The following is a 27,319-nucleotide window of genomic DNA, read 5'->3' as shown; positions in this document are numbered from 1 at the left end:
GCCCCCTCCAGCTCACTGCCGCCCCCGCGCCAGCCCTTCCCACAACCCCCCGCGGCCGGCAGTGGCCCTTGTCCCGGAACCTGATTTCCGCCAGCCTGGAGGCAGCGAGGTACGCTCCGTCAGGTGCTGACCAATGGCAGGCGGAGGGCGGTACCAAGCGGGAGTCAGCGACCAATGGGAAGCGGCGCGGGCGGTGCCGAGCGCAGCGCCCGGATATAGGAGGCGGGCCGGTTGCGATACGGACCTGGGGTGTCATGGGCGGCCGCAACAAGAAGCAGCGGGCGGGCAGTGCGGCCCATACCGCCTCCGCCGCCACCGCTGCTGCCCGGGCCCGGGCCGCTGCCGAGGCCAGCGCTGCTGCCGCTGCTGCGGAGGCGGGCACCCGAGGGGCGCCGCCGCGGCCGCCGCTCGCCTCCAAGGAGCCGCGTGTCAAGCAAGGTACTGGGCCCCGCGGCGTGAGGCGGGCCCAGCCAGGGAGCCCCGGAGGAGGAGTGCAGGGCCCAGGCGGCTGGCTGGGAGGGCGCGCTGGGGCAGCTTCGTCAGGGAGCCACCGAGGGCGCGGCCTGCCCCTGCCAGGGGACCTTGGCGTTACGAGGACGGGCCTGCTTGAAAGGCTTGGCGTTACTGAGCGTCGAGACAGGCACCTGAAATCTTTCCAACACAGGGCTGGTCAGGCCTGGCTTCAGCCTGTCTTGGCTCCTGGGGTCCCCCTGAGCAGATGAGCCTTGTTAGCATGGATGTGTGGAGTTAGTTGCAGGAAGTCTGTTATTGGATTATTGTCAGTTCTTGTGGAGCAAGTGTTGGTGTGGCATTTTCCCAGTAATGAGCTTCTTTTGTAGATGTTCATTCCATGTGTGCTCAAAACCAACATAATGTGGATTTTGGATGGGTTTTTTTTTTGTCATGGAGAAAGTCGAGGGCTGGAGGCACTTCAGCAGTGTTGGATGAGCTGAGGGATGACTATTCCAAGTGTAGCCTGAAAAAGTAGTGTTCTGGAGCACTGTGAGATTTCTGTTTTCAATAAACCACCTTTGCTAGAAGTAGCTCAGATACTTTGTAACACCAATAATAGCTTGTGTTGCAGAATGTAAGCAAATCATGCAATTGCCAGGCTATTTGAGTTTCCAACTTGTTAACACAAAGTCTTGCAATCCATTAACTTAAATTTCTTGAACCTATTTAAGTACTGTGCTTTTACACATTTGGGCTCTGCTAAACGTATTTCTTGTGTTTCCCACTCTTCCAGCACCGTGAACAGCAACACCATGGTGCTCAGTCCTTTTCAGAAGCGGTCCTGCTTCTCTCCCAGGTTGTCAGCTGTGGGGAAAAATAAATCATTGGAAGTGTAAAACTAAGTTAGTATAGTCTAAATACTGTGTAGTTGCACAGCCTACCATTAAGTGCCAGTGATTAGCTTGTCAGTGCTAACTGCTCTTTGTAGCTCCTGACCAGAAGTGACCATTCTTTTTCTGAAATGTGGTTACGTATACCTAGTCCTGATCTAAAAATGGGCTCTCCCAGAGAGCAGGTTCAGATGACCTGTCTAGCCTGCTTGCTGGGAGGTAGCTCTGCCTCCTAGGGCACAGCACTGCTACCCCTGGGGTGTGTGCAGCCTTGCAGAATGGTGAAAGCTGTGAGTTTGCTTAGTTTCTTTATACCAGTGCAGTACCAGAAACAGTATGTGTGTTGTGAAAATAATGGAATCCAACAGCAAGCTGTGTGTTGTCATTCTAATGACTGTGAATAGCTTTGTGAATTAGTATTTTTTTTAACAGCTGCTAAATGAAATGTATTTAAGAGTGACCATAGCAGGTCACTCTTAAATCACACAGCAGCTAAAGGACTCTGTAACCAGTGTCCTCCCCTAGAAAGAGGCCAAAAGCAGGTAGGTAAGTAAGAATAGGCTGGACCTGCAGTGATACTGCTGTAGGGTACACTGGTTGGAGGCTTAGCGTCCTCCACCAGTTGTGGCTTAGGGTCTTCCTGAGCCAGATGCAGTGTTTCTTCAATGCCCTCTCAAATTGATTGGTTATTTTTTTTTTCAACTACAAAGCTACCCTGTCTGCGCTTGAACTTCAGTATATGTCCAATATCCACAGCTCTAGTGGCAAAGAATTCTGTTATATAGCTATGGACTTTGTAATAAAAAAGTCTCAATGGTCTTGCGTGTTTTGAACCTGCTGTTAGTGTCCCTATTTGTTCCTCCTTGTTCCAATGTTGAGAGAAGGTGAGAAGTTGATCCTATTTCCTCTCATTGTGCCACTTGGGATTTTGTATTTTGTCTGCTAAGAGTCATAGTCATACTCTTCTTCACTATTCCTTGTTCAAGGGCCTTTCTGCATCGTTGATTTTTCTTAGTGTTATTATGTATCTACATGTTTCTGGCAAGTGAGTGTAATATTTGCTTGCACTAACCTGTTATGTTGTGTCTGCTTTAGCTACTGTAAACAATGTTTTCTGTGTTCTGCTTATATAATTGATGGTTATTTGCCATTTGCAGGTCCAAAAACTTACAGTTTTAGTTCAACAACAGATTCCAGTGCTGCTGCAAATCTAGATAAATCTGTTCTTAAGGTAAGTATCTTCCATAGGTAAAATAACTTTGGTTTTCATAGTACTCTTTTAGCTGAGTACATATTTTTTCAGCTCTTCTTCAGTATTATGTTAAGCAGGTAAAATACTTCCATGTATTGGATATTGACTGCCTTGAGCTTGATATGTTTGGGATTTTGAGTGTGCTTTAAGAAATAAGGGTAAACTTAACAGGGCAAGAGAATGCCTGTATTGCATGTAGGACTACTACGAGTTATCTTTGGGCTTCTGTGCATATGGATTCTTCTTCCTGTCAGAGGAAGGGCTCTGGTGAGACCTCACCTGGAGTACTGTGTCCCGTTCTGGAGTCCCCAGCAAAAGAAGGAGATGGACCTGTTGGATTGGGTCCAGAGGAGGGCCACAAAGATGATCAGAGGGCTGGAGCACCTCTCATAGGAGGACAGGCTGAGAGAGTTGGGGCTGTTCAGCCTGAAGAGCAGGAGGCGCTGGGGAGACTTGACTGCCTATAAGAAAGATGAGGAAAGACTTTTAAACAGGGCCTGTAGCAAAAGGATAAGGGGTGATGGTTTTAAACTAAAAGAGGGTAGATTCAAACTAGACATAAGAAAGTTTTTTATTATGAGTGTTAGAACACTGGCACAGGTTGCCCAGAGAGGTGGTGGATGCCCCATCCCTGGAAACATTCAAGGCCAGGTTGGACGGGGCTCTGAGCAACCTGATCTGGTTGGAGATGTCCCTGCTCCTTGCAGGGGGGTTGGACTAGGTGACCTTTGAAGGTCCCTTCCAACCCTAACCCTTCTATGAATACAGATTTTATACAACAGCTTTGGTAGCAACTAAAGTTTAGTTCATGTTTTAGAAGTGTTAAAAATACAAAAAATTATTATTTTACTAAAATTATTTTTTAAGCCACATGGGAAGTAAAGAGTCACAGGTTGTATCTTGAAGATCAAATTTTATACCAGTTCTTTTAAGCAGAGGAGAAAGGCTTTGTTCTTTCTGGTAGAAATTTTTTTTATTTACTTACAGTGTTTCCCTTGATATCCTAAATTCCCTTGAACATGTAAATGGGACTTCTCTGTAATAAGGAACGAACTCTTCTAATTCAAGTGAAAGCATATAGCTTGCTAAAGTAAAAAGACAGTGTCCCTTTTGTAAGAAACTTAGCGCACTTCTGGAAAGCTGGAGAAGTTGGGATTTGTATGGCAGAGAGATTTCGGCGTTCTTATTTCCTTAGCCATGAAGAGCATTGATATGTCATAAGAAGTTGTGATGTTTTGTTTTGTGTCAACTGATTTTCTCTGTACAGGTAATGATAAATGGTAATTTGGAGAAAAGGATTATTGGTGTAATCAATGACCATAAAAACCAAAATGATGACAAAGGAATTATTTCCAGAAGACTTACTGCTAAAAAACTACAGGTAGAGTTTGAAGTGTTGTTCTCTGACCATTGTGTATTTAGAATAAACAGTTTCTTTCTTGTCATTCGTATGTCAATGGCGTCGACAAGGTATGCTTATTAGGAAAGAGATTTCTTTATGCATTCAGGAACTAAAATCAGAGTCTTCAGATATGTTAGACAAATAGAATTTAATCTGAATGTTTTATATTTCCTACATTTTTCATTCCATATAGCTGGAGAATGGTATATGTACCTTTAACTAGAAAATATTGTTTATTTACACATGCATACATGTTTACCACAAAATACTATATTACAATAAAAATATTGTAAGCTTCGTGTGCAAAACAGGATTTTCTATTCAACCTTCTGATATATTAATTTATACTGTTACCTCCATTTAATACCAGTTATCTGATATGTGGGAAACAGGAGTTTACAAGCCTATATTGGATTGCTAGATTAAATCCTACTATTTTTTGACTTTTTAATTTGTAGGATGTATATATGGCTTTGCAAAGATTCTCTTTTAAGACTGAGCACATTGAAGAAGCAATGAAAAATACACTTTTACATGGTGGCGATCTTCACTCTGCACTTGATTGGCTTTGTTTAAACCTTCCTGATGGTAAGTATGGTGACAGAGAACTGACTGCAATTTTTAACAGAAGATTACTAGGACCTGCTCTGACATGAGAATGCTTCGCAGTAGTAGTTAAATGCAGAGTTTCACTAAAAGCAGTAGTCATCACAGCTTTCTTTCCTAGATGCACTACTGACTGATTCTGGAGCACTTTTTTAGTGTATAAAGTCTTGTAGACCTCTTGTTCCTGCTCTTAGACTTTCATGGAAGTCCAACCAGCAAACTATACCTTATCTAAATGCTAAAGCCTAACTTTATTTCAGACATGCTGGTTTTGTTTTATGTTCTAGTTGGCTCCCAACACACTTTAAAAGATTTTCAGTAATTATTACTGGCGTATTCTGTGACATGGGTTTTCTTTTTTGAAGATGCCTTGCCTGAAGGTTTTAGCCAGCAGTTTGAAGAACAGCAACAGAAACCTAGAGCAAAATTCTGTTCTCCTGTGTCACAACGTGAACCTCCACCTCGCTTAGTAGATAATAAAAAGAAAGAAAATGGCCCTGAAACTAAGGTACTCTGAGAAATTATTTTCTATTTACTGGGGGAAGAGAGGACAAAGTTTTTTAGAATGCAGAATTTGCATTGACTTCCAGCACTGATGTGAAGTACTTCTTAAAATATGGTAAGCTTGATAATTGTCACTCACATTATTTTAACTTCAATGAAATGGTAATTTGAAAATAACAGTTTTTTATGTAAAGACTAGAAGGCTCTTTGTAGTTAATTTTTGTGATAAAGCATAGCTTAATTTTCTCTGGGAGTGGGTTTGTTCTATTTGTTTACAAATAGCACTCTTCATGTACTTGTGTGGGTTTCAGTTTGCCTGTGTACTTGCAGTATTTTTATTTTTGTGGTTATTGAATCTTAAACCTAGAAATCAAAAAGATTTCTTGCAAAGCAATAATTCCCAAATACTGACACAAAAGCATTTGTTTTCTGTTTTCACTTACTGTTATAATTAATTTTAATTTACATTGCTCCTCCTAGGAGCCGAATGTGGGGAAAGATAAAGAAGTGAGTATGAAGGAATGGATTTTGCAATACGCTGAGCAACAGAGTGATGAAGAGAAGAATGAGTCTGTGAAAGAGACAGATGAAGAAAAGTTTGACCCAGTAAGACAGAATAACACTTCATGGAAGTCTTTCAAAAACTGATATGTCTAGTACATCTATAAGTGGTGGATCTATTAGTTAAAAATTCAGAATTTAATAGTTTTTTTTGTTATCTATTTTTACATTTGTGGGCTACTGATGGGGAAATGGGTTGAACCTTCTCCTTTCCTAGGTTGTTTTTCCTTTCCTATATTTTTTTTTTTCACTGGGCTCAAAATAATGAATGCATTGTCCTTGAAAGGAAAAATTCTTGAAACACATCTCAGTGAGGTTAGGAAAGTGACTATCGAATTTGGAGAGGTTTTGACTGTTAGTTATATAAAAGCTAATTGTTTCTCCTTTTGTGTGAGCTGTGTATAAAGGACAACCCCCCCCACACTTTTTTATATGAGGTTCATTAAAAGTGACAAGCATACAATATTCAACTTGTAATTAATGATTGTGTTTGAATTAGAATGAGAGATATATGCATCTGACTGCCAAGCTTTCAGAAGCAAAAGAACAAGCAAGCATCTCCAAGGAAGACAAAGATAAGCAAGGCCAGAAGGTAGCGCAGGAGAAAATAAGAAGAATTCAGCAAGGTACAGCTATGCAAATTACCTGTGTTTTATTTTGTAGCCTGTGTATTTGTTAGGCAAGTAAGCCTCTCAGTCAAATTGAATTGATTGTAACATCTTTGATGCCACTGTGTGAATTGCAGGCTTCCTGAATCTGTCCTTTCCAAGTGGGTCAAATGTGAAAAAGTCAGTCACATTCACTACTTCTGTTTTTGGGTGCTCAGTATATATAAATAGAACTACTATTTTTTTAAGAATAAATGCTCAGCGATTGGTGGGTGTAAGTTGTATTCTCTCTTTGACAGAAATGACAATACTTGAAGAACATCCAGTATTTAATCCGGCTATAAAAATTGCAAGCCAACAACAAAGTGAAAAGAAAAAAACTCCCTCACCTCAGCCTCAAGAAACCACTTTGAATTTGAGCTTGCTTGAAAAACCCGATGGTGCTGCAAAGGAAGAGAAAGGTGTGTTGGAAATGGTTCAGTACAAGCTTTAAGTGTGCTGTGAATTTTCAGTATTAGTTCCTATTTTTCTAGATTGTATTGCAGTGCTGAGTGATCAAGCTCTGATTGTGGGAAAGGCAGGTGGACATCTCACTGACAAATCTGACTTTAAAGGATCTGGTTTTTTTTGTTTTAGCAGATGATGTTGAAAGCTATTTTTATCATACTGTCATGTCTAATATTTTGGTGATGTTTTGTTTGGGTGTTGGGTTGGTTTTTTTTTTTTTGAGATAGTTACTGTTTCCATTGTCACTGTACATAGAATCATAGAATAGAGTTGGAAGGGACCTTCAATGGTCATCTAGTCCAACCCCCCTGCAAGAAGCAGGGACATCCATGACTAGATCAGGTTGCTTTTAAACTATTTTCATTGTAAACCTTCAAACTGTTACATTATTTCCTAATAACCAAGCCTTAGTGAAAGTTCTTAAATTATTGCATGGTCAAAGATGGCAAACAAAACATTGTAATTTCCTACTAGATACCTCTAGGGGAAAAGCAGGGATTTCTGTAATGTATCAGTACCAGTATTTCTGCAAAACACTTCAGAAAATACTGCTCTCCAATAAAAATACATTTGAAGAAAAGGTGAAAACATTCTTGGCTATCAAAGGAATGTAAAATAAATTTTAGGAGACTTGAAATGTGTCTTTCTGCTCTTGTAGTGAAAAAGAAAGAACCACTAGATGTAAGAAACTTTGATTATAGTGCTCGAAGCTGGACTGGTAAATCTCCGAAACAATTTTTGATTGACTGGTGCAGGAAGAATTTTCCCAAGAGCCCAAATCCCTCTTTTGAAAAGGTTGCAGTTGGAAAATATTGGAAATGTAGGTATGTATTTCCTATAGCCTTTACATTCATTTAAAAATATTAATGCTAGCTTCTTCTGTCTTGTCATGTTGATCCAGATTTATATGAATATCATGTGTTTAACCCAAACTCTCTTTCCTAGTCCAGCAAGGAGGTATTTAACTCTGGATAACTCTGCAAAAGTAATGCTTAGACTGGACAGTATCGCAAAAATAATTCTGGTGAATGATCCCATAAAGAAGGGATTAATTTTTAATTCTGTCCTGCTAAATGAAAAGTTCTAAAGCGAACCTGTGAGATAAATTTAGACTATTAACTTCTGGTTCAAAGTAATATGTTAAATCATAGGTTTTGAGCATATGAATACCAAAAACTCTTTGGGGATTGTTTAAAATAAAGTAGAAGTTAGAAGTTTGTATGAAAGCTACTCTAAGTTTGTGACCAAAACAGTGCAGTATTGATGATTTTTAAATTTCTTTTGGAAAATGAGTCTATAACATAGTGGAAGAACCTGTTGTCTTGCTCAAGTTAAAAGCTGCTAATGTACTGTCTCCCTAAGAATACGAGAAATTTGGCTGCTGCTCTGGCTGGCATGTATCTGTTAAACACATGTTTGTGTCTTAGATCATTAGCTGTCATATCAATGTGTGCTGAGTAGTTACAAGCACACAAGCAAATACTTAGCCCTTCTTTGAAAGCAACTAACCTTAATTGTGATCTGTATGTGTATAAATAGTTCTGCTTTGACAAAAATGAAGACATTTGTTAAGATGAAGAAAATACAGATTCACTGCTAGAATCTGCTGCTTAAAACTTTCTGCTATTCAGTCTAACTTTATTGGCTGTTTCTGTTAACAAAATAATATTAAGTTTATTTAACTTCATTTTTTCTATTTGAGTTTCACTCTTATGTCTTAAGCAAAACCATTAACAGATGTGGTATACATATAGGTAAAAAAAAAAATTAAGATAAATGCCTGTATGAAATTTTCTTTAAGGGTCAGGATTATCAAATCATCAGATGATGTAATGGCAATGTGTCCTACAATCGTAACAGAAGATAGTATGCAAGCACAACATCTAGCTGCTACTTTGGCACTCTACCACTTAACCAAAGGACAAGTAAGATTTTCACCAGTATTACTGTTCTTAGCCTGTAATCTGCCTCTGCACTTATTTGTTTTAATATCTGTAGTTAAATTCTAAAAACAGTTTGTGTTTCACATTAAATTATCTGCTTGTATTATATGTTCATTTGCTTTTATCTACATTCACTCATATGTGTTGCTGCATGCAGGGAGGAGATTTTTAATAGTAAAACTGTTCTTTCAATGTCGCAAAGAATGGAAGGCAGTTGAAAATAGAACGTATTCTTCATGTTACTGTTTTCATAGTTTCTGTGTTTAGAAATAGCTCCCTGTTTCCTGTGTTATCATATCTTTTGTCACTCAAGTACACTTACACATAAAATACTAGTGATACTACTAAGTAGTACAAAAAGTAATTTTTTTCCTGCTTTTTCCACTTGAAGTCAGTTCATCAGTTACTGCCTCCTACCTACCGAGATGTCTGGCTAGAATGGAGGGATATTGAAAAGAAAAAGGAAGAAGAAAACAAGATAGAAACCAACAAACCTCGTGATAACTTTATTGCTAGATTATTAAACAAACTTAAACATCAACAACAGCTGCAATCTGAAAACCAACCAAAAGTATCTGAGGGTCCTGAAGATTCCTGGGAAAACTTAGTTTCTGATGAGGACTTCAGCAGTCTCTCCCTTGAGGCCTCAGACACAGATAATTTGGAACCTTCAAGGATTTTGTTCAAAAAGTTGCAAAGTTCTTCCAGATACCAGAGGCTTCTGAAAGAAAGACAAGAATTACCTGTATTTAAGCACAGATACTCGATTGTAGAAACTCTTAAAAAACATCGAGTCGTTGTTGTGGCTGGTGAAACAGGCAGTGGGAAGAGTACCCAGGTGCCCCATTTCTTGTTAGAAGACTTGTTGCTAGATGAAGGATCAAATAAATGTAATATTGTTTGCACACAACCCCGGAGAATCTCAGCAGTGAGTCTGGCAACCAGAGTTTGTGAAGAGCTAGGCTGTGAATCAGGACCGGGAGGAAAAGTAAGATGTGTCTGAATTTCTTTTTCTAGTCTTGATTAGATACATAGAACTGGTTTGCTGGTACGAAGTGAAAACATTACTTATTACACAATCAAATAATTATAAGCTATTTTCTCTTGTAAAGGGCTTTTTACTATGTCAGCTGTTTCTTTCCAAATTGTCACTTCTGAAACTCTGTGTATCCATATATGATTTCTAAAACCTTTAGCAAGTGATTAAGGGCAACAGTGTTTCATAATAGGGACGGTCAAACATTGGAGGAGATACTGTGGCATCTCTGTCATTAGGGATGGAGAAAGCTCACCTGAATAAGGCTCTGAGCAATCCAGTCTGGCCTTAACTGAGACCCTGCTTTGACAGAGGCCCCTTCCAGCTTGCGTTATTTTATTGTTTGAAGAAAACTAAGTCCTGTGTGTTTTATGGTGGCCTATTTGTGCAAAAATATTTTTGTTTGAGGATTGCAAAGAGCCCTGAAAAGAATACTGAGTTTACTGCTTTTTGCTGCTCTGGAGAAACTTAGTTGTAGATTTCAGTGTATTTTCACTTGCTTAACAAAGGAAAGTGCGTGTATGAAAACAGTGTGGTAGTCATTCACCATGCTATTTAACGAGAAACTTGTGCAGTGTCTGAATCTAGCAGTGCTTAAATTTAATTTCATTGTGAATATCTGTACCTTGTGTACTGTTTTAAGTTATTTCTATATTTTTAATGTCTTTTGTAAAGAATTCCCTGTGCGGATATCAAATTCGTATGGAATCAAGAACAGGAGAAGCCACCAGACTGTTATACTGTACAACAGGTGTCCTGCTTCGGAAGCTTCAGGAAGATGGTCTTCTTTCAAGTATATCCCATGTTATTGTAGATGAGGTTCTCAGTTCTTATTGTTCTGCAGAAACTATAGTTATTCTGGGCCTTGACTTGTACTGAAGCCTTAATAGAGATATTTTTTTCTAATTCTAGGTACATGAAAGAAGTGTCCAATCTGATTTCTTGCTAGTTATTCTGAAGGAGATCCTGCATAAGCGTTCAGACCTGTATCTGATTTTAATGAGTGCTACTGTGGACAGTGAGAAGTTTTCCAGCTATTTCTCTCACTGTCCCATTTTAAGGATCTCGGGTAGGAGTTACCCTGTTGAGGTAGGAAAATATTTCTTTGATTATGCAAAATGCTTTCTGTGCATGTATACAGTGTTTGCCTCGTTGGTGTCCATAAGAAATATGTATATCCCTTTTTTTCTTGCTGAAAATACATATCTTAAATATGTTTTTCAAGGACTTGTAACAGGTTTCCTCTTTGAAAATATGAAATAGCTTCAGTGCTTTGAAGTACAGGGCTGTACTATTTTTTCTGATGGATTTATTATTGGTTAAAATCAGTCCATCAGTGACAGTTTGATTTTTCTCTATTCAATCTCTATTCAATTCAACACATAGAAAGGAAAGCATAAGAATTCCCCCTCCATGCCCTATGCAACTTTATCGTTACGTGCTTATGTATGTTTCTTATGCATATTATATAGGCTATGGTAAAGGTAGTGTTAGCAATCATGTGGAGAGGCCCATTGACTCATAGCGGCTCCAAGTTTAGGATTTTAAAGATCATAAAGTTTCAGTTGAAATTTACAAGATCTGTTACAACATTAAAAAAGAAGTATATGCCCTGTTCAGCTTTGTATGTTAGCTTTAAAAAAACTGAAAAGGTGCTGATTAGTCTTTGACATGCCTTGTACTTCTGTGAATTTTCACTAAAGATTTTCCATGTTGAAGATGTAATTGAAGCAACTGGCTATGTTCTGGAGAAGGATTCAGAATATTGTCAGAAGTTCTTGGAGGAGGAAGAGGAAGTAACAATAAATGTTACTAGCAAAGGAGGAGGCACTACAAAGCATCAGGTAAAACAGGCATTTCTAGTTTTAGCTTGGAAACTTTGTTTATTTTTAAATTATTTTATAACTTTCATTCCTCTTAATAAATGTGATTGGATTCTATAATATCAAGTAATCTTTCAGTTGATAAGACAGACACAGTGGCACTCCTACAGTGGAAACCAAATACTTATTAACACTGCACTCTTATGTTTGTCTCTGCAACTCCTTTACGGTCGCCTTGATTTTGCTGTATTTGACATCGAGTTCTCTTGTACAGATTCCCAGCTCTAGATCTATAGGCAGCAGCAGGGGAAAGCATTTAAGTGGATTTTTTTTTTCTCCCAAAGAATTCTAAGTAGTGAACATAAGAACAGAAGAAACAAGACCATATCCTTCTTAGCTGAAAAACTCCCAAGATGCTCCAACCTGGCATGCCAAATGAGATTATTTACATGGGATTATTGTGTAGAGCTTTTTGGTTTAACAGGCTGTTGTTGATCTGGTAGGTACTCTGCAGTAACAGCTCTATGTGCTTTTGGATAAAAATTATTGAAAAGTACACGAATGGTGTCTGACTTAAGGCAACTTAGGCTGTTCATCTCAACTGTATAGGTTTTGCATAGATATCAGTCTGCTCCGAGTTGCTGTGTGAAAATCTCTGCAGGACCATTTAGCTTGGTGTGATCAAACACTAATGCATATGTTGAAAAATATACTCATGTGCTCTACTGATTCCCCCACCCCCCACATGGTAGTTATCCCATACATTACAACAGTATCCTTTAGTTTAAGCCAAAGTGCTCTCCTGAGTGCTCCTCCATCTTTGTGGTTTATTTCTGTTGAGCTATCAGTAGAGAAAGATGTGTGGCTGCAAGCTTCTTTAAGTGCATAGATTAAAAACAAAATAATTTATAATTGTGCTACTTAATGCAGAAGCCTTATGCTAAATATGTATCTGCAAGATGTTTATAAAAAAATAAATGTCCACGTGTTCTACTAACTCTCCCTTTCTACTCCAGAAAAACTGCAGGAGTTGCACCTAATTCATTCTTAACTTTCATTGCAACCATTAGTTGAGAAAGGTAATGTGAGGGAGAGGAGAAAGGGGAGACTAGTTTATTATACCTTAAAATAGGAGTTTTGAAAGAAAAGTAGCCACCTTGTTGTCAGATTTTGAATTGATACCAATTGGATGCCAGATACGGACCTGGGAACTGTTTTCATTTTGTAACAGACTGTATAGTACTGCTTGCACAGACTTCGATTTTACACCTTGTTTTTTTTTAATCTGGGATGTCGTTTAACAGTAGTAGATACCTATACACAGGTTATGTAGGTGGCTGTGATTTAATCTAACTCATACTGATTTTTTGGGAAAGTTAGTCAATTAAATGTCTCCTGTCTTAGCCTCTGTTTTAAGAAACCTAAATTAAGTGAATGACAAATTGACCTTCTGCTCTCTTAGCTTCTAAAACACTGAGAATATGATTTTTATTTTTTCCTGCTCTTTTTTAGGAGTATGTCCCAATCCAGTCTGGATCTGGTATTGATTTGGCTCCTTACTATGCAAAGTATAGCAGTCGTACGCAGCAGGCTATCTTCTATATGAACCCTTACAAGATCAACCTTGAACTTATCTTGGAGTTGCTTGCATACTTAGGTACAGTCTACTTCTTAAGAAGTTTATATGCTTGAGGCTGTCCTGTGGACTTATTTTCCAGTGCTGTCCACTGATAATGAAGTACTTGACTTCATTCTTTTATGAAACATCCTAAAAAGCATTTACCACAGGGCCCAGAATTAGTTACTGTTCTTAAGTGAAGCTGTTTGCAAATGCATATTTATTTTAACTATGTGCCTGTACTGTGTAACTTTCCAGATAGAAGTCCACAGTTCAAGAACATTGAGGGTGCTGTGCTGATCTTTTTACCAGGCCTTGCCCATATCCAACAGCTGTATGATCTCATTTCAACTGACAGAAGATTTAACTTGCGTGACAGGTAATGTAGGTATTTCCTATAAAGTTAATAGTTTAACTTAATGAGTATGTTTGTTGGATTTTAAGGTCTGCTATTCCTAAAAAGGGAAACTGAGAGTTATACCTCTGAGCTGTTTGTGCTAGAAATGTACTTCTGTTATCTGAAAATGATAAAAGCAAAAATGACAGGTGCTCAGGAATGGTACGGTAATAACTCTTTTTTTTTTTTTATTTTTCAATAAACTTACTCACAAAGCACTTGACTACTTTTCCACTACTTGAGGTATGGAAACTGCCATATCTGTGATACAGCTTTTTATGGCTTACTGTTAACATGCAAGTGACTGTTCCTGCCAACAGATCCAGAGACAGTAAATGACATAGGGTTGTAGTGACAGATAGTTTTGAAATTTATTTTGTGGCTAACTAAAAGTTAGCAACATGATGGCGTAAAAAGAACATTAGCAGTCATAGTCTAAAGTTTGGAAGACAGATGAGGTGTCTCTGAGAAGGAAAGTATGAATCTCTGTGGCTGTCTCAACTCTGAAGGCCTTTATTACTTAAGCTGAAAGTTTCATGTGTCTGTAGTTCTGTGCAAAGTTTCAATAATGATCCTTGTCTTGGAAGCCCAGTTTAAAGAACTGAGGTTCATGGACATCTAATTGCCTGTCCTGCTAGGCTATTGATGTAAATTAACCTAGAGTTCTGCAGTAGTAGTATTTTTCCTGTGTTATTACTGAAGAGGAGAGCAGCCCTGTGAGCTAATGGTGTTATCCTTTCTTGATATTGTAATAAAACACTGAAGCAGACTTTCATACCTAATCATACAAAGTTTTACTCTTTTAAGTGTCCATTCTAGTTGCTTTCTCCATATGGTTGTCATTGTTCTGGTCTCTATTTATTGTATCTTAATCTGATAAGTGTATATTGATTAGTGTAATTTCTTGTTGTAGGCACAAGTTGATAGCTTTGCATTCTGTTCTTTCAACTCAAGATCAAGCAGCTGCATTTACAATACCTCCTCTTGGTATTAGAAAGGTATGATATATTTAGAAAGGCAAAGCTAGCATGCTATGAAAACCTTGACAGTAATCAGGCAAATTTTTAAACCTAGTATTTGTCTAAGAGCTGCTTTAATTGTTGCTTGGCTGTATTTTAACTATTTTTAACCAGTAATTAGCTTTTATGTAGGGAAATAGTATTTTACTTACTGTCAAACTATATTTAAAAGTTGACCAATTTTGACAGGTACTAGCGAGTAATTTTGGACTGTAAAACAAAATGTGAATACAAAATTCTCACTTTATTTTTAATTCCTCAGTGACTGGGGAAGATAAAACCATTTTCCAAGTCCTGCAGCTTTTAATGCTTTGTCACGCTATTTAAGGAAACATTTCTGGGTAAAAGACTTTAACCAAACTTATTCTGTAATAATGATTAAAAGGATGAAAACTGTTAGATGGACATTCCATAATTTATGTTATGTTACTACTTTTCAGATTGTTTTGGCAACCAATATAGCAGAGACAGGTATTACGATACCAGATGTTGTCTTTGTAATTGATACTGGAAGAACAAAAGAAAATAGGTGAGAGTTTTTGATTTTCATCAGTCATATTGTGATTACGGTAAATATTTGGAGATTAGTACTGCAAGAATTTTGTAATATCCTTATTAAACTGGAGTTCTAGACAAAAAATTTGCTGAGCTCATTGAACAGCTTCCAGTTCAGGTGCAAGTTTGGGATGAATCTTTGAATTTTCAAATGGTGTGAACAACAGATAGAGAATCATTATTAAGTATTGGTTTAAAAATTAAGTAGATACTTTTTATGCTATCTCAGTTTTTAGAAGTTATTGTCCATTTCACATGTGAAAAGCCCTACAGAATGTGTTAGTACAATTCTGAATTACCAGGGAGATGAAACAATACAGTAGCTCTTTAATTTTCCAATTTTCACACTTTCATTAGTGAGTTGTGTCCAAGGTTCCGTGATGTACAGTTTCCCCCAGGTATGCTTAGTTTTCAAAACTAAATATAATTTTTTCAAACAAATAAGATTTAAATATATTATATGCTGGTGTTTATGTTAAGTATACATCAAGATTTTAATTCTGAAATCTGAATGGGCACTTGCTTTACAATTTTTAAGGTATCGTGAAAGTAGTCAGATGAGTTCCCTGGAGGAGACTTTTGTTAGTAAAGCTAGTGCTCTGCAGCGACAAGGAAGAGCTGGGCGTGTTAGGGATGGATTCTGCTTCCGAATGTACACAAGAGACAGGTACTGTAAACTTAGCAATATTTTATAAATCACATAAATATCTTTATCTCTCTTCTCTGCAAACAGAAGAAGTCTTGTTGACATTAACTTTAATTACTGCAAACTGGAAAGATTAAACTTAAAAAAAACCCTCAGATTTTGGATATTGTATGAATAAAGTGTTAAAATATTCTTTGTTTCACAATTTAAAAATAAGTTAATTTCATTCCATAGTAGCTTGATAATGTAAGTATATGAAGAAAAATTTCATCATTAAAGGAAAAGTGCAGCACCAAGGAATTATAGAAGATCAGGTTTTGACAACAGCTATTGCCCTGTATCAAATATATACAAAATTTACCCCCTGAACTTTAAATTTTTTTATTGGACAAATCTGTAGGTTTCTGAAGTGGTATCTCTATGGATAAGAGATGGGGAAAATATCAAATTACACAACACTGCAGAATTAGTTTTTGTTTCTGCTGTGGAATAGTCTTTTTCCTGCTTGTCTGAAAGTCTGAAGCAATTCTCAGTTCAGAAACAGTTAAAGTCAAAGTATTGTTAAATAACCAATGAAGTGTGCATTTTAGCCACATGCAAGACTTTTCAGTTTGAGCTATACACTGTAAAAATTTGTTTTGAAAATAGGAGTCTTACTGACTTTCCCTTTCACTAAAATTCTTGCTTTCTAAGCTACCACACCCTGTTTAATTCAAAGGATGAACAACTTGCTCATGCATTAAAACACGTGCTAATTGTCCCCCCTATACCCCGCCTCAAAAGAACATCTGCAACAAATGAGCACGTGAAACCTGAGTTTATAAGTTGAATTCAAAGATTAAATTGAATAGCTGTGATTCTGTTTTTATGATGTTGCAGGTTTGAAAGTTTCATGGAATATTCTGTTCCAGAAATATTGCGCGTGCCTTTGGAGGAATTATGCCTTCATATTATGGTATGGTTTTGGTTTTAGAATTACTGACCTTGTTAACTAAAAAGGTTTGCTAGGACAGTCCTAATCCAGTGTAGATAGTGGGGCTTCTCCCCCAGGGCAGAGGGTACCTGTGTGTTAGAAAATCCAGAGCATGCTGATGAGTGAGAATAGCATGTCATACTATTCTAGTTTACCTCAGAGTGAGACCTCAAATTTGGTTAAGTAGCCTTCAAACTGATTTCTGCTTAAGGAAGCAATTCCATTCCCTCTCTCCCCATCCTGAGCAAGTAGGACATGCATGGGAAAACTAGCAACCTGACTAGTTAGTGCCATGTTGAACTGCATCTCACTGGGTTTCAGAGTCTACTGCTCATCTGTGGCCATTGGTAACATGCTTCTCTGATCAGTGGCCATGCCATATGAAGTCCTTCCAAACAATGAAGTTTTGTTAACCTAATATGGGGTGTGTCTGTGTTTGGGGAACCAAGAGAGGCCAGTTTAGTGGGGAGGGAACGTGGGCTTTTGATTGCAAGAACAGCTTTCCAGTTTCCTTTGTAGCTACTATAAAAGTTTGTTAACAGTACATTTTTGTATTGAAATATATGCGCATTTGCTCCATAGAAGTGCAATCTTGGCTCTCCTGAAGATTTCCTTTCCAGAGCATTAGATCCACCACAGCAGCAAGTAATTGGTAATGCAATGAACCTGTTGAAGAAGATTGGGGCTTGTCTGTTAAATGAGCCCAAGCTGACTCCCTTGGGCCAGCACCTTGCAGCCCTTCCTGTCAATGTAAAGATTGGCAAAATGCTTATATTCGGTGCTATATTTGGCTGCTTGGATTCTGTGGTGAGTAAAAAAAAATCTGCATTTGTTAAAAAGTGTAGAAGTGGTTAACTCTTACAATTAATCTGACTTCTTGCAACATAGTATTCTGAAGGGATGATGCAAGAAGTTAAAATGTTTATTTTTAGGTGAGGACACCTAGATGTCATGGAGGGGAAAAATCAGTGTTCTTTATGGTTGGACTTGACGATCTTAAAGGCCTTTTCCAACCTAAGTAATTCTTTGAGTATAAGCTCCTAGGTACTGTTCACAAGCAGATAGTCAGACTTGGTCTCCAGTTCTGTCTCTTACGATCTCAGAGTAGGACACTTAGAGAAAAAGCCCTCCTACGTGTGGGTTAGACCAATACAGATTACCCCATAGTTTGTGGACCAAGAACATGCTCATGTAAAGTTATTGCAAACTGATGTGGTAACTTTATATGAAGACTGTGGCATAATTTACACTTTAATCTAATCCATCTAATTTCCTGCAAAGGAGGAGGAAACGTGGGTATGTTAGTTGCTGAAAACTGACAGTTAAATTTCTTTGTTCTCTTGGAATCTCGTGTTAATGTGGTATAATCTAAAACAGTTGTTTAATCTAACTTCCACTGTATTGTTTTAAGTATTGCTCTATCATTTGACAAACCATTTATTTTGAATCTTGAGATTTAATATTTTACCAGTGTCTGTAAGGCACTGTGTAAGCAATGTCTTTAATATGAGTAAGTTCTGAATTCTATGTAGGAAATTCTTATGGTAATAAATTTTCTTTGAGACTTAATACAAGATAAAGTAAAATATTATTAAATATTACTGTAAAAGAGAACTTAAAGCTATTTGTATGATAAACCTGTAAGCTTATATTAAAATACTCTTAAGTGATGTATACTTTACTAATTGCAGGCAACTCTGGCTGCTGTTATGACAGAAAAATCCCCATTTACTACACCAATTGGTCGAAAAGATGAAGCAGATCTTGCAAAGTCATCTCTAGCAATGGCAGTTTCAGACCATATAACAATCTACAACGCTTATCTGGGGTAAAAGATAATTCTCCTGTGCTTATAGCTAGATGCAGCTAACACTTAAGTATTTTGTATGTGGCATGCTGACCTGAATGTATTGTATTTGAGAAAGTACAAATTTAGATATTATAAAATGACAGGTATTTTTTTCTTTTTAAGATACTATCACTAAGTCTCAAAAACCACATCCAAATTTTACTTCTTTCTGTCTTGACAGTTGAAACATGATTTGTATTTTTGTTAGTATGTGTCAAATTTATGTTACACATGTGTTCTGTGGAGTGCTCTTAGATCAACAGCATTCTCTGGATCACTTTCCAGCAGCATTCCCTGGGGTGCTCTTAGACCAGCAGCATTCATCTTCATCAGTGCCACTTATTTCTAGTTTTGAGTGGAGAATACTGACCACAACATTGCCTTTTAACTTACTACCACTTCCATATTGTTACACTCATTATGTGATTCTTTTTGCTGTAATAAGACAATTTTTTCCTTAGGTGGAAAAGGGCTCGACAAGAAGGGGGGTATCGTGCAGAAATGACTTACTGCAGAAGAAATTTCCTTAATAGGACTTCACTATTAACTCTGGAGGTAAACCAAATAATTATACTCTGCATTCAGAAGTTATTTGTTAAAATTTTCCTCTGAAAACATCATACACTGTTAAAGATGTGATATATATGGTCGTTACTATTTAGATGAGACAGTAACAGGTGGAATGCTATGGACTGATGAAATGCATACACTCAGTCAAGGCAGCAGTGTCTGTGTTTGAGTTTTGATAATGCATACTTTGGTATACATCTGTGCTTCTCCACTGTCGTTGGAGAAGCTAGTCCCTACTTCAGCTAGAGAATCAAAACTTGTGAATTAAAATACTTAGGTTGCGTTATTCTTTATATCAAAGAACAGGTCTCTTAACAGTTAAGTTTGAAAGATCAGCCACAAACTTAGATAAATGGCCTTTTATTTTTGGTGAGAAAATGTTTTACTTGGTCTTTCCTATTTAAGTTTGGGTGACTGAGCTCTCCTAAGCAGAAATGGATCTTTGATGCAAATTTATCTTTTTATTTTAACTACAGGTGAGAGATTTAGGATTTGCAGACTATGTGTAGTACCATATATCTAGTCCTGTATTACAGATAATATTTTTCTTATCGAAACAGCCAGTATTCCAAAGTGATTGCAGAAAATAGTGTTTTTCTAGTAAGATGTTCCCCTGGAGAATGTGAATATTTGGGGTGGAATGTCACTGCCCACTGATGGAGTGGAGTATGCATCTTTTTGAATTTGGAGTTTTACTACTACCTTACTAATTTCAGGATGTGAAGCAAGAACTCATAAGGGTGGTCAGAGCAGCAGGGTTCACAGCACCTGCAACACAACGTGGATGGGATGGAAATGGAGCCACACAATCCCTGTCTCTCCATGAAATAGCTCTTCTTAAAGCTGTGTTGACTGCAGGGCTGTATGACAACATAGGAAAAATAATATATACAAAGTCTGTGGATATTACAGAGAAGCTGGCTTGCGTGGTAGAAACTGCTCAGGGTAAAGCGCAAGTGCATCCCTCCTCTGTAAATCGAGACTTACAGACATATGGATGGCTGCTTTACCAGGAGAAGGTGAGTGGGAAATAGTGAACATAGCTGATAGTTTGTGTAAAGCTGGAGTTACACCTCTAATATTAATTAACATACACCAGTGTAAAGCATATCTGAATGTCTTGTTCATCTTAACAGTCTTTATTATCTAATAATCCTAAAGTCCTTAAAAACTAGTCAACTGAGTGTTGAAGAAAAATAAGTTAAGACTGAACATCATGAAAAAATCTTTTCATGGTCAAAGTGGTAGCTGTAAATGAAAGTACCTTTCTGTGTGTTGTTTAACTTAATAGTATCATTGACTTCTTTAATGAGGTGATGTTGATTGTACTATGATTGCTTTAAGCAGTAATATGTAGTAGTAACACTTCAGAGTGCTTTTCATTTTTTACTGTTCTAAGCAGTCTCTAAGATTTTGAAACTTGTACAGGCCTCGCATATCCCCAGTAATAACTCAAAATGAAATAGCCTGTTCTGTAATTGACTACTGAACTTCCTGAGTGAATTGCATTTCTTTTATGTCACTTTCTTCCCCCTCACGACTGAAAGTTTTGTCATCTATTTGCTAAATTCAAGTGTTTATATTTAGTTACACTTCTGGTACAACAAAACCTTGACAATGTACGACTTTACTGTAGAGAAGCAGGAAGCTATCTTAGCCTTCTTAATGTATATGAAGTGACAGTATTTTTTGGAAAGCTGAAAATATTTCCTGCCCCCAAGAACCTTGCAGTGTAAAGGCAAGATAGCAACTAAAGTAGATAAGTTATTCCATGAACAGTGGAACAAAGCCTGCACCGCTGTTTGAAGATGCACTCTTTTTGTTTTATTTCCTCTCCCTGCAACTCCATCGCATCCCATTGTGTCTTTACCTGAGAGAGTCTCCAAAGCCAGAAGTAGCATGTGTGAGCCCCATAGTTTACTCTGTGTATGTGTCTACACATACGCCCACCGTTATACTTGTATGCGTGTGTGTATATGGATATAGGTAGATTGACAAACCAGCTGCTTCTAAGAAAAAGGTAGGAGAGTTTTACCTGTCTTTTGTGTTATTTAAGTTTATTAATTTTGATGTCTTTTCTGAACAGCACTAGGCCAACATTATCTTTCTGTTTGAATTTTAATAAGAAAATTGTGGCTTTAGCATATAAGCCTGTCACTTACCTAGAGGCCACATGTGGTCTAGGGCAGACAAATTGCCATTGGTGTTGTGTGCAATTACTTATGTTGATTGGATCTTAAAAGGAGAAAGGTGTATTTTTTTTGCTTTTAAAAGTAGCAATCAAATTTGGTGTTACATATTTTATGTGGTTTGGGATTTTTTGTTGTTTCTAATGTTTGTTTGTTTGTTTATATGCAGGTGAGGTACACTAAGGTCTATTTGAGAGAGACTACTTTAATATCCCCATTTCCCATTTTGCTCTTTGGTGGGGATATAGAAGTCCAGCATCGGGAGCGTCTCCTGACAGTTGATGGCTGGATCCATTTCCAGGTGAGCTGGAGTGATAACTACCTTTTGTGATTCCATGGGCTTTTGTACAACAAGCCCATGTACATTAGTTGGTGTACAAGCTTAATTCAGAACGCTGGGGTGAAGACAAGAAGGAAGGAGGAAGGAGACAAAGGAAATCATGGAAAATTTTATATACATGTAATGAAATCTTAGCAAATCACCCTCAAAAGAATAGGCTTCTAATATGCAGCTTGTAACAAATCAGTTCTCTCTCTCTTCATTAGTAATGTCAGTGTTTTTTTCAGAAAAGGTGTTGGAAATTGATATAGTCTACACCTTGTATTATAGAGCTGGTATTGAAAGCAGATGAGTGTGCTGTTTTATATTACCATTTCCTACAATCTTATAATTGTGTAACTACATATTTATCTTTAAAATACTGTATTTTGCTTTATAGCCCAAACAGAATTATTTTTTTGGGGGGAAAAAAAAGTCCAAATGGAAAATACTTGTTTGCTTGGGTTTGGGATGCTAGAAGTGTTTTGTTTTGGGATTTTTTTTTTTCTTTCCAGGTGAAAAAGTTTTATTTGGGAATGGGAAATCTGAGTGCCTTTTCTTAGTGTATTTTTGCAGACAAAATTAGAACAGGTGACATGCCAGAATCCTCTGTAAGTTCTGTTAAATGGCAAACATGGTCTTTTGCTGGCCTGCTAACTGTGCTCCTGTGGGCCCTGCGTTACACTCAAGGAAGACTGGAAGATACAAAAAAGTCTACTTTTTTGTGCTCCACTGGTGCAAGCAAGCAACCGTCTAGTTGAATTCATTGGTTATCTTGAATATGGAATCTTAAAAAGCAGCTCCCTTCTGGGTTTGTTGGACGATTTTTTTTCAGGTCTGTGGGTGGCTACAGGTGCTGCAGTTGCTGGGCTGATTACATCTTGTAGTGTATTTTGGAATTTTTATTTTTCTACTGAGATGCTAAGCAGAATACGTTGGAGTTTTTGCTTTTTCTGTAATAGCACTATCTATTGTACCACATGCAGTACATAAATGAAATGAAGACTGGAGAGAGGGAGGGATAAAATGAAAGGAAAAGGCTTCAGCTTTAGGTACCCAAATTCCTAGTGAGATTTAGGAGAGGCTTGTGATTGCTTTCTCAGGAGGCCAGGCAGACCTCCTGAGAGGGAAACCTGTAGTTATTTCAGTTATAAATTAATTTGTACTTTTATACTTTGGAAAAAAAGCAATTGAGTAAGTAGGATTTTGGTAAATTAATTTTGCTATATGCTGGTTATACATGATATGTGTTGAGTTACCCTTCTGAGCTGTCTTTCTCCAGGCTGTGATGCCACAAACAGGTGCTTAAAGATAAAAGGGCATAATGTAAGCCCAGTCATTTAATGAGTACACTATCCATATGCTTAAAATTATGTACATGCATCATGTTTGCAGGAATCTTGTTATAAAATTCTATTTATATGTAAGGTAATCTTTTAATCTATATTTTGGTATAAATGTCTGAGCAATACAAATGTTTGTCTTCTCTATTCTTTACAGGCTCCTGTAAAGATAGCAGTAATTTTCAAACAGCTGAGAGTTCTCATTGAGTCTGTTTTAAAGAAGAAGCTTGAAAATCCTAAAATGTCACTTGAAGGTAACTGCATTGCTGACATAACTATTTATTTAATGGAACTTGTGGCAAATCTGAGGAAGCATTAGTACACTGCATCCTCACCCGGTATGGTTAGTGTGACTTGATGTTGTAGTTTAGCCCCATTTGGGACCAAGTTACACAGTCTTTCACTCACTTCCCCTGCCCTCCAAGGGAGTAGGGAGAGATAATATGTGGATAAAAGGCTTGAGGTTTCAGATAAGGACAGGGAGAGATCCTTGGAGTTACTGTTATGGGCAAAACAGAATTGACTTGGGGAAAACTGTTTATTTATTTACTTAATAGTAGTAAAACCAAAGCAGGATAATGAGAAAGAGAGAACAAAGTAACTTACCCCCAATTCTCCTTCTTCCCAGACTGTCCTGGCTCTGGCTAGGATAGAGTTAATATTCACCTGAGCGGGGAGGAGGACTGGAGCTGGACGGTGGGGGGAGTGAGAAAGAGACAGTGTATTCTGGTCCTGACCAGAGCTAAACCACAAAACAGACTTAACTTTAATTTCAGTTTTCTCTAACTCCTTCCCTGCTGAGTGGCACAAGGGGGCAATAGGGAATGGGGGTTATGGTCAGTTCATCACTTGTAGCCTTCTGCTGCTCCTTCCTCTTCAGGGGAAGAACTCCTCACATTCCTCCCCTGCTCCATCGTGGGGTCCCTCCCACAGGCTACAGTCCTTCATGAACTGCTCCAGTGTGGGTCGTTTTTCCACGGGGTGCAGTCCCTCAGGAGTAGCTGCCCCAGCACAAGCCCTCCATGGGCCACAGCCTCCTTCAGGCATCCGCCTGCCCCTGCGCGGGGTCTTCCCCGGGCTGCAGGGGGATCTCTGCTCCTCCGTGGGCCTCCATGGGCTGCAGGGGCACAGCCGGCCTCACCACGGGCTGCACCACGGGCTGCAGGGGAATCTCTGCTGGGAGCAGCATTACTGCTCCCCCTCCTTCTGCACTGACCTTGGCGTCTGCAGCCGTTCCTCTCACAAGAAATTCTTCACAGCCAGCTGAGGCAGACGCCTCTCAGGTTCTCTTCACATCTCATCTCCTCTCCACTTCTTGCAGCCAGGCCAGGCGGAGTCAGATCCAGTCAGCTGCCCGGTGGGAGGCCAGAGGGGGATGGCTGCAAGGCCCACAAGGCTTGCGCCTCCCCTTCTCTGCATCTGCTTCAGCTTGTTCACATTTTTTTTCTCACCTGCGCGCCCCCCCGCCCCGCTCTTAAGTATGTTATTGCAGAGGTATTATCAGGGAACATTCTGTAACCAACTGGCTCAGCCCTGGCCAGCAGTGGGTCTGTGCTACACACCCAGCTGAGTCCACCAGAAAAAGGGGAAACTTCTAGCAGCTTCTTGCAGAAGTAATGGTGATGTATTTGTCTCAAAATAGAAGTAGGATTCTGCGTGATGAACCTCAGTCATGGATGCATTTTAAGTATTCTGCAAGTTGTCTCGCAGTTTAGATTATTGATGCAGAACTGCACATTGGCCCCCAAAGTAAGGGACAGAGGAGCACAATCAAACTTTGAAACCAAATGTTCAGAAAAATATTATAGGTGGGGAAGAAGAAAGGGAGGTCCTATGTGCTAATTGTATCTCAGTCTCTTTTGTGAAATATGGAAATGTTTACAACCAGCTCATTGAATAATTTTATAAACTTTCTAGTGGTGCCCTGTGGACATGCTGTTTGCCCTTCTCATTTGCAAATGGGAATCCCTTGTCTCACTTTAATGTTTTAGGCTATGCCAGACTAACATTTTAAGTTGCTGAGAGCTAGACTTTTGATTTTCTTGGGTTTTGGGAATCAGTTTTTAAGCTTGCTCTTTTAGACTCACTGTGTTTTCTTTCCTAGATGACAAGGTCTTACACATCATCAAAGAACTTATAAAAACAGAGAATGCTAACTGAAACCAGAAATCAGTAACAAACCAGAGCTTCAGTGATGCCAGGGGAAATACGCACTCCAGCATTAACTGAAAGTATTTAAATGCTTTGTGTGGTTGATACCAGCGATGATATGAAAAGACTGCATGATTTTACATAGAACTTACATTTCTCTTTATGATTTTTAAAGATAAAGGTTGAATACGTTTAGCCTTTACAATACATTTGGTGCCGTTTGTCTGATTATATGAATAATGGATGGAAGCAGTTTCTTTTCAGTATAAAAATGGCTGTGGCCAATTCCTCTTTTTGTTTGTTTAGTGTACTAATCATACCATCACTGGTGATGCAGACTGCAGTAACTGCTAAAGATTGGGTCTTGAATCTCGGTTGAGTAGAATGCCATTAGATGTGTGCAAACGGAAGACAAGTATTCTTATCTGGGTTTCCTAAGTGGTATTTTTTTAATCTTTGAATTTACAGTATTAAAGCAATACATCTTATAGATGTCCTCATTTTTCTGTATGGTTTACATTAAGAAGTTGCTTTATAAGAAGATAGTATGGACTGCTGTGAACAGGTGCTCAGCTAGACAAGTGTACTGACCACACCTCCCCATCCTCTGCCTCTTCTCACACTTGTGCCTCCCTGCTCACCCTGATCCTTGTCTCTCCCTGCTACTGAAATAAGTCTTGCTGTCCCTTTCATATGTTAAGTTTTGTGCAGTCCTGCATGCCCCCTCAAATTATGATCATGTTTTTCCCCCTTTATTGATCAAAGTTCAGGTTGATCCTCTTCAAGGCTATGTATACCAGAGCAGTTCCTTTAATGTCTTCTGGTATTCATTATTCTGTCTTATCATTTGCTCACAATGTGTATGTGTGTCTTTTTGTGTTCCTTTGTTTCTTACTTATTTTATCCTGAATATTCCTTAACTAGATAACCTAATGTACATTCCACCTATCCACACCATTTACAATTACAAAGTGAAATTTTTAGATCAGCAATGCACCTTTCAAGAATAAGGAATATTTGGGGGAGGGGAAGGGTTTGCCATTACACAATTATAATCTAGAAAATACGGGTTTCAGACAGCAGAGGTTAATAGGACACTGAGGAAAATACTTGAAAATGTGAAATACAGGGAGCTATCCAGTTAGCAGTACCAGTACTGCTGTGATAATCTGTGCTAAGAGAGAAACATAAACTGAAAGTAAACCAGCTTGTGCATGTTGCCTTACACTCAATTCTGGAAGAGTCAAGTTTTCCAGTAGTAGTTGCTAAGAACTCTGAGGGGAAAAATGATCACACCTGTTACCCTTTAATGAATTGTGATAAACTAGTGATAGTCCTGGTTTCCTGAACCAGCCAGGAACTGCCTTCTATTTAATTCCAAGGTAGGGAACAGTCACACAGGAAGCATTTAAACAGTTAAATTTTGTGCTCCTTACTCCCAGAGACATTCTTCTTTTATGTCAGAGGCATAGAAACCTGCAAACCACATTCCTTTAAGATAAAAATTAAATCTACACCCTGAACAACTTCTTAGATTTTGTTCTAGTTGAGGTCTTGTATTTCCAATTTATGTTTCCAAAGAATACGAATGAATTTCAGTAATTCAGCATCTAATGAGCTCTTCTTTCTTCTGGATTTGACGTTTGCATATCAGTTGTTTGCTTTAAATGGCTAAAATGGCTAAATCCTAGTAAAAGTGTTAATTGTCCTTGAGTTCTTCTCCCTTATTTAACTGTGATGGAGAGAGAGTTTTTGTTTCATTTAAGTATGGTAATACTGAAATTCAGAGGCATTCTTTGTGTTCCTCGAGCATGCCCTGCTTTGTTATCTTTTAAGGAAATAGCTTATTTAAGTGGTTATAAAGGGGATATACTGTAATAATTAGGAAATGGCACACTCTCGTGAGTGACCAACAGTTTTCTGTAAAACATGAAACAGGTCATACTGTGGTGTACAGATAAGCAGCTACCTTACAATTAAAACCAAACAAATACTACAGTGGCTTTCTGCTTCTGCAGTGTTCGTGAGCAACTTTTGTGCCTGTACTCTTTTGGGTGGATGCTCTTTTGTTCCATGTATTTAATAAATACCTCTGTTAACACCTC

General features: G+C 38.3%; 1 protein-coding gene across 3 annotated transcripts; it reads left to right on the top strand.

Moving 5' to 3' along the window:
• Window positions 1-254: 254 nt before the first annotated feature.
• DHX29 (DExH-box helicase 29) lies at window positions 255-27,319 on the top strand. 3 transcript variants are annotated; one of them, XM_086770148.1, is made up of 27 exons: window positions 255-438; window positions 2,501-2,574; window positions 3,863-3,976; window positions 4,456-4,585; window positions 4,969-5,111; window positions 5,588-5,713; window positions 6,168-6,294; window positions 6,576-6,737; window positions 7,442-7,607; window positions 8,585-8,708; window positions 9,118-9,714; window positions 10,438-10,581; window positions 10,675-10,851; window positions 11,466-11,606; window positions 13,098-13,242; window positions 13,462-13,582; window positions 14,514-14,598; window positions 15,060-15,148; window positions 15,713-15,841; window positions 16,700-16,775; window positions 17,376-17,600; window positions 18,485-18,621; window positions 19,104-19,197; window positions 19,929-20,231; window positions 21,571-21,702; window positions 23,221-23,317; window positions 25,168-27,319. In XM_086770148.1, the coding sequence occupies exons 1-27, from the start codon at window positions 255-257 to the stop codon at window positions 25,221-25,223; spliced, it is 4,098 nt and encodes a 1,365-aa protein (XP_086626274.1). In that variant the 3' UTR covers window positions 25,224-27,319. The 3 variants fall into 3 exon arrangements, with proteins under 3 accessions (XP_086626274.1, XP_086626275.1, XP_086626276.1); XM_086770149.1 differs by lacking the exon at window positions 10,438-10,581; XM_086770150.1 differs by lacking the exon at window positions 17,376-17,600.

Source organism: Chlamydotis macqueenii, chromosome Z (assembly GCF_036417535.1).
Source record: "Chlamydotis macqueenii isolate bChlMac1 chromosome Z, bChlMac1.mat, whole genome shotgun sequence".
Classification (NCBI taxonomy): domain Eukaryota; kingdom Metazoa; phylum Chordata; class Aves; order Otidiformes; family Otididae; genus Chlamydotis; species Chlamydotis macqueenii.
This window is presented reverse-complemented; position numbering and strand designations above follow the sequence as displayed.

Excerpts from the sequence above, each read along its gene's own strand:
- DHX29 (XM_086770148.1), top strand. The coding sequence starts at position 255 with ATGGGCGGCCGCAACAAGAAGCAGCGGGCGGGCAGTGCGGCCCATACC. Across the intron at positions 439-2,500 it reads GGAGCCGCGTGTCAAGCAAG|GTCCAAAAACTTACAGTTTT; the intron begins GTACTGGGCCCC and ends TGCCATTTGCAG. Across the intron at positions 5,714-6,167 it reads ATGAAGAAAAGTTTGACCCA|AATGAGAGATATATGCATCT; the intron begins GTAAGACAGAAT and ends TGTTTGAATTAG.